The sequence below is a fragment of the Sander vitreus genome, chromosome 2 (genome assembly GCF_031162955.1).
Source record: "Sander vitreus isolate 19-12246 chromosome 2, sanVit1, whole genome shotgun sequence".
NCBI lineage: Eukaryota > Metazoa > Chordata > Actinopteri > Perciformes > Percidae > Sander > Sander vitreus.
In genome coordinates, this window is record NC_135856.1 from 8,892,332 (window position 1) to 8,904,689 (window position 12,358).

Consider the following 12,358-nt stretch of genomic DNA (forward strand, 5'->3'; position numbering starts at 1 on the left):
CAGCATGGTACACATTAACAATGGTATTACTATATTTGTCCTATGTAATTTGTTATCATAAGTCGAAAAGAGAAATTGACATTTACCTCACACAAAAATGAGTAGTCACTTCCCTCCAGTTTGCTCTTTTCACCTTCAGCTCCCATAATTTTCGCCTTTTTGGTTCACGGGGGAACTTGTGAAATCTTTTTCCGCTTCGCTGTCTTTCATTGCAGCCAAACGCGCAACAGTAGGGCATTTTTTCTGTGATTTATGCCATTTTTTTTAAATAATTTATAAAAATGTTCCACTATTCCCTGCGCTATGTCAAGGGGAATCAGATGGATGTTGATAGAGTCCACGAAATACGTGACCACATCGGAACCAATCGCATAACAGGATAGCTCAGAACATTCGATTCCCTAGTTGGCCAAACTCTCTATAATATACGGCTCTGGGCTAAACGCTCTCCAGCATCAAGCAGCCCAGGCCCAGGCCATGCTTTTTTTCAACTGCCCCACCTCAACACTCACTATTCTCTTCTCTCAAAATGATTAGTGTATGTTTAATTGACAAAAAAGATGTTTTTATTGTTTTTTTTATTCTGTACTTCATGCTCTCTTGATCCTCATTCTTTAGTCATAGCTCTTCTACATATGATGTATCCATGCACTGACAAACAAACGTGCAGCTTTTCTTTTCTATCAACTCTTTCATTCAGGATTTAAACGCACAGTGAATTCATTCTCAGTCAAATCACTATATAAACTGTGACTTGCAGAGCCACTATGTCATAATAGCAGCAAGAGGCAAATGTTTAAAAAAACAAAAGTAAATAAAAATAAAACTAGAAACCTTGTAATGTAGAACGCTCTCTCTGGCAAAGTGTATCGTTTGTACTTGATAAGCTAAATCACATATCAAAATTGTCATTGATTCATTTTCAGTTAATTGACAATACATGCACAAAAAACGCAGAGGCAAAACATACACGCGCTCCACATATCCCATGGGCTTTGCAGGACAGTCATTTGCAGAAATATTGACATGAAAACATACTGTACACATGCAAACTTGTGCAAATTTGCTTGCTGTGAACTATACTCACGAACCTTCCTGTCTTTTACATTTAGTGTGGAATTTCCACTATTGGAAAGCAGGAGAAGTGTGTCATCCTCCCTTTAATTATTTTCAGCAGTCAGTAAGTTATTTTAGTTGCACAAAGGACTTCTGGCCCTCTACACTAAAGAATATAAAAGTAATTGGTTTGTAGGTGAGGCGGATCAACATTCCAGGACACAACAGTCCACCACTCCGCTAATATGATTCCACTGAAGAACATTACTTTGTAAAAGACCCCTGTATAGAACACTCTTAATGTGTGTGTAATATTTTAATACATGGTTAAAACAGCACATTAACATAATCCGATTCATAGTTTAAGACTGCCGCAGGAGAAGAAAACAAACAAAATGTCTCAAAAGGCTTGACTGGGTAAATAAGCTTCTCATGGGGCTTTGCATTAGCCAGCTTATATTATGGTATTAGGTGTGGGGAGAAGATAAGCACACCCGGTAACACTCTCTCCAGTATAAATAAAGGTGGATGTGCAGGCAGGAGTCATGCCAGAGCCCAGGGGAGGAGGACGGAAGAGGCAGGCAGGGCTGACCAGAACGGCGGATGGAAACGGGTGGAACAAGGTCAGCAAACAACTGACGCTCATAACAGAAACCCACACTTTTAATTTTGCTGTGGACGTCTTATGTCCATGTTTTCCTTCCAAAACTCAAATCCTAAAACTTAAAATGCAACGCTAAAATATAGTGTGTGTGTGTGTGTGTGTGTGTGTGTGTGTGTGTGTGTGTGTGTGTGTGTGTGTGTGTGTGTGTGTGTGTGTGCGGACGAACGTTATAACTGACATACCGTGTCACCGCAGCACACATACTTTACCATGACAAAATGTCACCAGGGGCAATTAAAGGCAGAGAGAGGACAGAGAAAGAGGTAAGAGCTTGAGTAGTTTGATGTGTTTCTATCTCTCCTCATTCAACCAAAGGTGTTGGATTGGGTTGAGGTCTGTGCACACCACATTCAGAAACTATTCCTGCATGGACGTGGCTTTGAGTGTGAGGGCATTGTCACGTTGAAAAAGTTAATGGTCATCCACAAACTGGTAGCACAATGTTAATTAACACATCACATGCTGTAGCATTACAGCAAAATTCCCCTTAATTGTTTAGTCCAAACCAGGAAGAAAAACAAACAACCACAGACCAAAAGTACTCAAAAGTCAAAGCAGTGGTTGAAGTTTACTCGAGTACTGTACTTTTTACAATTTTGAACTAGCCTATGTGTACTTTGCTTGACTATTTCCATTTTATGCTTCTTTATACAGAAGGAAATAGGGTACTTTTTACTCCCCTACATGTATCTGACAGCTTTAGTTACTAGTTACCTTTCAGATGAAAATTGTACATAAAAGCAGATATGGTAAGTTTATACAATACATTGTTATATGTATTGTCCTGTACCTTTACTTAAGGAAGGTTTTGAATGCAGTACTTGTACTTGTAGCATAGTTAGGCCTATATATACTTGAGTGTTTTTTTTTATAGTGTAAAGGCTGAGTATTTGAATACTTCTTCCACCACAGAGTAAAAGTGAACATAGGCCTACTTCTGGTCACATATAGGCTATAAATCATCTTGTTCTCAAACTTTACCTCATGTCTTCATAACCCAGCTCACACACGCAGCCCTGAAGACAAACACTGTTCTGTCAGTGGGTGAATGGCTCTATCCATGTGGAACCGAGGGTGAGCAGATCTCAATTAAAGGGAGGGAAAGCAGGGGGAAATGGGTGTTTGGCTATTAGTAATAGTAATCGTTTGGATGATACTGAATAGGCTGTAGTAGGCCTATGTGTATAAGTATTCAGATCCTTTACTTAAGTAAAAGTACAAATATCATAGGCCTACTGTAAAAATACTCTATTACAAGTAAAAGTCATGCATTGAAAATGTTACTTAAGTAAAAGTATAATCAGGAAAATGTACTTTAAGTATTAAAAATAAAAGTAGGCCTTACTCAATGCAAAAAAGAATCCTCACATTTTAGAAACTGGAAACGATCCGAACAGCTCTGTGTTTAATGGTCTAATCATTTCAGCTGGACTTGTAGGCCGTTATATTGTTGGGTAGTTGAATTTATAATAAAACATCATTTTTTTATGTTTTGTGTGCAAAACTCTTAATCTGTAAAGTCATTTGTATTTTGTAGGCTAACTAAAGCTGTCAGATGAATGTAGTGGAGTAAAAAGTACAATATATTTCTCTGAAATGTAGTGGAGTAGAAGTAGAAAGTGGCAGGAAAAGAAAAGACTCAAGTAAAGTGCAAGTATAGGTCTAACTCAAATTTGTACTTAAATACAGTACTTGAGTAAATGTATTTAGTTACATTCCACCACTGCCAAAATTGCAGTAATCTCTCTCCAGCTCCTCTGCCTGTATCTGGGGCGCGTATGCCTACTGTTAGAAGAAAAGAAAAACTCCCACTCGTGCAGCTCCAGCGAGGCAGTCAGGGGGCACTCATCATCATCAGTCAGCAGAGCAGCTCTCCCCCCTCTCTCTCTCTGTCCCTCCCTCTCTCTCCCTCTCTGTCTCTGTCCCTCCCTCTGACACCCCCACACTCACTCTCCTCCTCTCTCTCTGTCTGCCCGTCTCTTTAAACAAGAGCACCTCTTTTCTTTTCTCCTCTTGACACAAGGAAACCATGTCCTCAAACGGCGCCGACGGGGACCTGCTACAAATCCCTCTGGGGCTCATCAACAGCGAGGGGAAGTATCTGACTGCGGAGACCTTCGGCTTCAAAATCAACGCTTCGGCCAGCAGCCTGAAGAAGAAGCAGACCTGGACCCTGGAGCAGACCGGGGAGGACGGCAGCGCCGTGTTCCTCCGCTCCCACCTGGGCCGCTACCTCGCCACGGACAAAGACGGCAACGTTACCGCGGACAGCGAGACGCGCGGCAGCCAGGACTGTCGCTTCGTCATCACCGCGCACGAGGACGGGCGGTGGTCTCTGCAGTCCGAGCCCTATGGCCGGTACCTCTGCGGCAGCGAGGATCGAATCACCTGCTTTGCGCAAACTGCCACACCGGCAGAGAGATGGAGCGTGCACCTGGCTGTGCACCCGCAGGTCAACCTGTACAGCTTTGCGCGCAAACGCTTCGCCCACCTGAGTGCGCACGGAGAGCGGCAGGAGGTGTCAATCGACCGGGATGTCCCATGGGGGGTGGACTCGCTTGTGACACTGGTCTACCGGGACCAGCGCTACCACCTCGAGACTTCTGACAACCGCTTCCTCCGCAATGATGGCAGCCTGTCCACAAAGACGGACAAGGACACCGGCTACATGCTGGAGTTCCGCTCCGGTAAAGTGGCATTCCGCGACTGCAACGGCCGCTACCTGGCACCCGCGGGCCCAACCGGCACAATGAAGTCTGGGAAAAGCACCCGGGTTGGGAAGGATGAGCTGTTTGGCCTAGAGCGCAGCCACGCGCAGGTCGTGCTGACTGCGGGCAACGAGAGAAACGTCTCCACAAGGCAAGGTGAGGCTCTGCAGACACACAGAGCCAGAAAGAAGAAACACGTTTTACTGTACAGATGAAGTCACTGCGTAACTGGGCACACACCAGATGCAGCTGTTGCATTTTGTCTTTGACAGAGAGAGCACGAGAGAATGAGAATGAGAGACTCCTGTTACTTCATTTTCCTCACACCATGTGTTTTTCATTATCATGCTCTCGCTTTCTCTCTCTCCACCCAGCCCCCCCCCCCCCCCCCTTCTTCCCTCCCTCCTTGTTGGCCAGCCTCTGCTTAGCTTAACATTTTTCTGCAGTAATTCTACCCCTGCATTGTGGCTGCTTCAGTCTACAGTTATCCATCATTCTTTATCTCGGAGTAGACTGGGAATAAAGACAGAAAACAAGGAGGTATTTGTTTAGAGACAAAAGGGAAAAAATGGAGGAGAGGCAGAGAAAACAGAGGAAGATGTGACTCAGACAGTCCTTAATGTGGATCCACATGCCACATGCAACCTCTTTGTCTTGTTGCCACTCTGTCTCACTCTGATGTGCTGCCATCTGACTCTGACTGATCATTGACAGCAGTTTATCCACATGCAGTCACTGTTAGAAGTGCAAAGATTAATCAATTAGTTGTCAACTATCAAATTAATTGCCAACTATTTTGATTTTTTTTTTTAAGGGGGGACAATTCAAGCTTCTTAAATGTTTCTTAAACATTTATAGGTCAAACAACTAATCGGTTGATTTTGTTGTTAGTTTTTGTGTGTGCGTGCGTGTGTGTGTGTGTGTGTGTGTGTGTGTGTGTGTGTGTGTGTGTGTGTGTGCGTACCAGGAGAGATGGATTGCAGAAGAAGAAAGATAGTCATGTTTGAATGAGGTCAGTGTAGGGCAGTGACTTGTGACCATTAGGTAGTAGACATTATTTGTTAAAGGACCACCTTTGCTTCTGCATCTGTAGTCCAATAACTCCAAATGGGACCGTATGCTCAGTATGGGCATGCACAGACATTTTGTTAGCCAGCGGACCCTTTGTCTCTTCATGAAGAGCAAGCACTTTTTGTTCTGAACTCTGCTATGGCGGAGAGATTCACAGCTGTTTCATACTATTGGCGCAGTGTGTAATGCGCTATCTTTAGATATAAAGAATATTTCAAACAAAATAGAGCTTTAAGAGAGTGAATATTGGACTGAGGTTCGTCAATTGACCAGAAACATGATTCCAAATGAATGTTAATGTTTCTGCATATCTGCTTTATGTGTGTACACACAACTGTTTGCCAACATGTCCACCATATCAACTTTATAAGGTGATATGTGTTAAAAGATTGTTTCGCTAAAAGTGGCTAAAAATCAATTAATAGTTCTTTACTATAGTTTTCCTACATAACGTAGACCTAGCCTCAGTGACATACAGTAACTGACTAACTGAGTCTCAGACTGAGTCTTAGTCACAGTTATGTTTTGAGACCTTGCATCAGTTGGTCTCAGTTATGTAAGAACACTAGAAGTGTTTACTGCATGGTGCTAATAAGTATATTAGGTATTCACCACGGGAGAAGCAGATATTTTAATTTGTCCACAGTATCCTTATTAGACCAGAATGCAGTCACAAGACATTTTTGGCAATGGCACTGATAATTGCAACCCTAATTTTTTCTGATTTGGAAAAGCTTGCTTTTTTTGCTGTTCAGCTATCATTTTCACCATCACTCCCCTCCCCTAGTCTCTTTCAGGACTGACACATCCCCTGCCTGGGTGTCATATTACAACAGACCTGTGTGGCCACACCTTTAACATCATTCATCTGTTCATGAATGAAATCTGACAACAGACTGCTCCACTTTTCTAGGCATGGACTTGTCAGCCAATCAGGACGAAGAAGGGGACCAGGAAGTCTTCCAGTTGGAGATGAGCCGTGAGGACAGGAAGTGTGCCTTCAGAACCGCTGCTGGAAAATACTGGACTCTGACAGCATCTGGGGGCCTGCAGTGCACTGCCTCCACCAAGTAACCACACACACACACACACACACTCTCTGCACCAGGTTCAATATCACACACTTTAGTTCACACATACACATCCCTCAAAGTCTACTTATTAAGTTTGATAACGTGTGTGTGTGTGTGTGTGTGTGTGTGTGTGTGTGTGTGTGTCTGTGACAGGTCGGCCAACAGTTACTTTGAACTGGAGTGGCGTGACGGTCGTGTGTGTGTGCGTGCAGCTAACAACAAATATGTGATCGCTAAGAGGAACGGGCAGCTAGCTGCTACTGTTGACAGCGCAGGTCAGTGATGTTTCTGATGTTTCTGAACTGCTTTCCATAATGTAACAAAGTAGTTTTCAAGTACATGTACATTTTTGAGTGCATTGAACAATTAATATTACTTTAAGTTACGTAAAGATATTTCTAAAGGATTCCGTATTTCAAGTGTCAGTCATTTTTCTCAGCTAGGATATCGTAGCACTCTCTCCATCCATAAAGAGGTGAAATAACAAACCAGGGACTCTGTTTCCCAAAAGAACCTTCAAGTAGCTTCAAGATGCTTTTGAGAAACAAGGCCCAGATCAGTTTGACACAACTCTGATGTCTCTTTAGGGGAAGCTGAACAGTTCCTGATGAAGTTGATCAACCGTCCAATCATCGTCCTTCGTGGGGAGCACGGTTTCATCGGTGCTCGTAAAGCTGGAATGGCGACCCTGGACTCCAACCGCGCATCATACGACGTTTTCCAGATGGAGTTCCACAACGGAGCTTACTCCCTTAAAGGTGGGCAGTTTATAGAACTGTTCTGGTGTGATTGCATGTTTAACCTATTTACTACAAGTATACATTCACATGACTGCTGGACATTTTCTAAAACCTAAATCCCAATAAGTGTAAAAAGCCCCGGTAGAAAATATGTGAATGTAGCATGTTGTAGCATTGTGATGGTAGATGTTTTTGATTGTAGAAACTAACTATGTTTACCAGCTAGTAGCTATTTGCAGCAGTCTATTGATTCTGGGCAGGTTGTATACAGTGGGTTTATCGCTAAAAAAAAAAGCTGCCTGCTGCATCTGGAAACCAAAATAGAGCAGCGCGACTAAACTAAAAGGGTGGGCTGTAAAACCAAAACAAATGACTGAAAGACGCTAAAATATCTTCACTTCATGTCAAGGTTCATGACTATATTACACTTTTTATGGCCCACATAGTTAGCTACATCACTGAAAATATTCCCATCAGGGTCCAAGAAAACATTACCACTTTACACTTCTATGGCCCACAGAGTTAGCTACCTCACTTTAAATATAGACGTAATTTTGTGGAACTACTGGAAAACGTGCTCGCGAGCTGACGGTAGCTCACAAGCTACTTGTTGAACCATCCATCCATCCATCTTCGTCCGCTTATCCAGTATCGGGTCGCGGGGGTAGCAGCTGTTGAACCCCTGGTCTAAAATGATCAAATCCTACACATAGTGACTTAGATGAATGTACTGTTTTTTGAAAGGTTCAATTTCACATCAGTACAGTATCATATTCTTGCATGCTTTCCATTACAGTGAGCATGTAGTCATTTTTATTCTTTATTACTTCTTTAATTTGTGGGAAACTCAAGACATCTGAAACTTGAGAATTGTATGAAGCCTTTTTTTAATGCAAAGAAACTGGATCAGATTCAGATCACCCTTTGCACAATGTCCCTATTTGCTCTTGTCTCGGTGTGGGCTCACCACAGCCCTGTTTAACTCTACTGTGATGGAGAGAAAGAAAGTCAATAGTCAATAGTTAAAACATCTAATGGGAATTGTGTTATAGCTATATGGCTCAACAACCATCCTTCATTTGAAACTCTTATCATTTCAACCATCACACCTACTTAGGGCTGAACAAATGGCTCCTCTCCATGATGATATGGTGATATTATAATGTAAATAACAAGCAAAATTAGGCAACATTTAAATGAAAATTATGAGAAAGGTTTTTTTTCCGCATCACCCATAACATAACTACAAGTGTAATATTAAATGCAGTGATCAACTTAATTATTTGAATATGTAAACATGTCAATTTGTCCTGTGTGTGTGTGTGTGTGTGTGTGTGTGTGTGTGTGTGTGTGTGTGTGTGTGTGTGTGTGTGTGTGTGTGTGTGTGTGTGAGAGAGTCAGGCTTTATTAAGTGTCTGTTGTTAAGTATCTGTTGTTTGTCCAGACTCCCAGGGGAAGTATTGGTGTGTTGGAGACGACACAGCGGTGGGGTGCAGCAGCTCCACACCAGTCGAGTTTCTGTTCGAGTTCTGTGACCTCAACAAGATGGCCATCCGTGCTCTGGGGGGGAAGTACCTTAAAGGAGACCATGCTGGAGGGCTAAAGGCCAGCGTCGACTCCCTGGACAGCGCCACCCGCTGGGAATACTGAGAAAGCACAGCCGGACTTCTCCACTGTCTGACACAATGCTTCAAACTATTAATAGATACTGTAGGTAGCTGTTTTTGCATATATGTGTGTGTATGTATGTGTGTGTGTGTGTGTGTGTGTGTGTGTGTGTGTGTAATTGTGAATTTGTCTGGATGGATGGATGCATGATGGAAATTGAAGATGATAAACTGGAAGTCATGGCACCAAAGCACTACAGGTGTTTTCTTTTGTATTCTTTTTCTTCTTTGTCATTATCTCTTCCTACTGGGCTTTTTACTGGAGATTTGGATGTACAATGACTTGTTGTTTAATGAATGAATCATAGTCTGGTTGCACATTATTTGTTTCACTTCCAGTCACATTTACACAAGCTGTACCTGATAAATGTCAGGACACTACTTTGATTAGTTGTGCCTATCTGTGGTAACTACTGGTGTAAACAAACTATAACTAATTACTTACAATATCTAACCTTCTCCTGTTAAATGTCCTGCTGGCTTTGTTGCGCTGCTTTCATCTCCTGCTTCCTTTCAACTATAAAACACAACATGCATCAGATAAAGGAATGTTACTGATTTACATGTTTCGCTGTAAATAAGGCTTTCTTTGTCACTGAATGCTTCAAAAACAGTAACCATGGAAGTGCTAACGTGCGTTGAGGGTGTAAAGAAAGAAAGAAATGATATGTGGCATGCAGCTCTAACATGCTCTTCAACTATATGCTACTTGCTGCACCGCTCTAGAATTCCTTTCTCACTCTTGAGATGTGCAGGCAGACAATATGTATATAGACAGATGCATAATCAGAAAGTAGTGGGTAGTCAAAGGTTTAACTTTAATCCACTCCTCTGATAAGTGTATGGTTCTCAATTACACTTCAGGAGAAAACAAATGAAAGAAGCTTTGAGATTCACTCATCTACTGAAGGGGCCTTATTAGTTAGAATGATCATCGGTGGCGGTGAGTATAAAAACTAGTTACTGCTGCACACTCAAATGCACATAAATACATACAAATATGCAGTCATAGATATATTAATTCCAACTATGACTCAAAATCTGCACAATAATGTCCAACTGAAAGAACTTAAAAGCACATGTTTGTTACAATGAAATGTCTGTCTTAGATTGGGCTTTGGTGTGTAAACACAATGAAAGTCTCTGGCTATTACTGTGGCTGTGCCTTCCATAGAGCATTTCAGTCTTTTTCATGTTCTTACATTTGAGCTGAACGGCGTAAAAAATAAATAAAAATTTCCCTCTTAACAGTGGACCTTCTCCTTTGATTTATTTCATTTTCTAATCAATGGCTATTCCACAGTCCTTGCTGTCAACAGTTTTCATTGGATCTACTTTCTACTAAAGAAATAGTCTCTAAGCTGTTAACAGTATATTATCCGTTTTAGCTAGCATCATGGGTCTAGCAATGGCAATGTCAGTCATTTACTTTGTGGTTGAGGCTAGGGGTGGGAAATAAATCGAACAAATCGTATGTATCGTGCTTTTGTTTGCGACGATTTTTTAAAATCGTTTGTTTTCCTCCGGAACGATATTTTTTATAATTTTCAAATTTTCACCTTAATATTTTTTGTTTATACAAACAAACTGACGTGTGCCACTGACGGTGATTACATCATATTCGTTTCCAGCAAAACAGAGCGAAAGCAGAAAAAGAAGAAAATGGTTATGTACTCATTTACCAATGAAATAAGTGTCAGACTGACGTGATGTGCATTCTTTTTAGAAAACAAGAAGAATGGTTTTTAGAAATGTTTCATGATGTATTGTCTCTAGAAGTGTATTATTCAACTTTTGTATTTGTTAAAGAAAGACAAAGGTGAGATAAACATCAAAGATGCTTTGCTACAAGCAGGAATTACAAGAGCTACTTGGATATGGTGTCTTTGTGATGGTGTTCCATGGTGAGGAGGTGGGCTAGGGAGCTACCACATTGTTGAAGACCCCTCTGCATCGTCAGCAGGTGTCTCGGGTTCACTAGCATTTCGCCCTTAACCTGTACGCTTCACCTGAGTGGGGCAGCAAAGAGTATTTAACCTTCATCTGCAGAGGGGTTCCAACTGTGGGCTCTCTTCAGCCACATCTCATTTGAGCTAGTCTCGGCTGCCAGGGCTATCTCCCTGGTGGCTTTCTTCAGATGTTTTGGATCCAGGCCAACCTTCTGTAGGAAACAGCGCAAAGATGTTGCTGGGAAACCACGACAGCCGACTTCGATGGGAAACATGGTTGTGTGCCATCCTTCGGTAAGAGCCTCATCGATCAAGTCCTTAGCCTTCTTGATTTGGTGACAGATAGCTAGCCTGTCCTCCCATTGCACTGTAAGTTTGGCTACTAAGATGGTCTTGGTGCTCCTGGAAATCAGGACCAGGTCCGGACGGAGTGAGGTCGCTGCGATGTCTTGTGGGAAGACAAGCCTACTTCCCAGCCCCACTTGCATCTCCCAGTCAAAAGCGCGCTGTAGAATGGATGGCGGGTGCTTGGCAGTTGCCTTTACCATGGGAGTATGGTTGCCTTCACGCTCAAAGTTGATGAATTTTGGAGATGGTGGTGCCAGGTTGTTGTTGGCTTTGACCCTCTGCAGATCCACCCATTTGGCGACTTCTGTCAGGACCTTGTCGTGTCTCCACCTGTGTCGACCATCTCCCAGTGCTTTGGGGCATGCCGTCAAGATATGACTCAGTGTACATAGCACTGCTCCACGGGGTTCGGGAAAAGTTTGATTTTCCAGCTCGCTCCGTTAGTGGTGAAGGAGTTGGCTAAGGCGAACGCTAGCGATGCTAAGCCGATAGTTGTTGTCGTCTCCCCTCTTGTTAGCCTGGTCCTACCAGACAGTACGTAGGAGGGAAGAGCCAGGCTACCACAGTGGCTCTGGGCAGATCCAATAGTTTTAAACTTTAACAGAGTACCTGCCTTTAAGGAAATTAAAACTTGTCAATGGAGAGTGGCCAGACTCTCTGTACAAATGAAATGTACGAGAGTCTGGTAGAACCTTCTAACTTTTCATCTAGCGCCGCAACAACTTTGTGTTTAGTGCTAATTAACAAATGTTAGCATGCAAACTAAGATGGTCAACATGGTGCATTACTTGCTACTTGCTAAACATCAGGATGTTAGCATTGACATTGTGAGCATGTTAGCGTGCTGACGTTAGCATTCAGCTCAGCAGCGTCACAGAGCTGCTAACGTGGCTGTAAACCAACTCATGTTTGTAATTTGGTTGAGCAGATACTTAAAAGCCAAGAAAACAGAGGTTCAGTTGTTGTTCAGGCTGCAGAGGTGCTTTCTGTCCCCTTGAAAACCCATCTGGCCTTAAAGCGTAACTCTCGCCAAAATGCAACCTAGGGTCTTTTTGTGAATGTACCCGAGTCAAACTTTCGTT

At 42.6% G+C, this 12,358-nt stretch overlaps 1 protein-coding gene across 1 annotated transcript; it reads left to right on the forward strand.

The window, feature by feature from the left end:
- Positions 1 to 1,578: 1,578 nt before the first annotated feature.
- Positions 1,579 to 10,232, forward strand: LOC144534226 (fascin-like). Its single transcript, XM_078276040.1, has 6 exons — positions 1,579 to 1,679; positions 3,744 to 4,584; positions 6,413 to 6,569; positions 6,726 to 6,847; positions 7,160 to 7,330; positions 8,757 to 10,232. Exons 1-6 carry the CDS (start codon positions 1,602 to 1,604, stop codon positions 8,960 to 8,962), a joined length of 1,575 nt encoding a protein of 524 aa, XP_078132166.1. The 5' UTR covers positions 1,579 to 1,601; the 3' UTR covers positions 8,963 to 10,232.
- Positions 10,233 to 12,358: the final 2,126 nt, after the last annotated feature.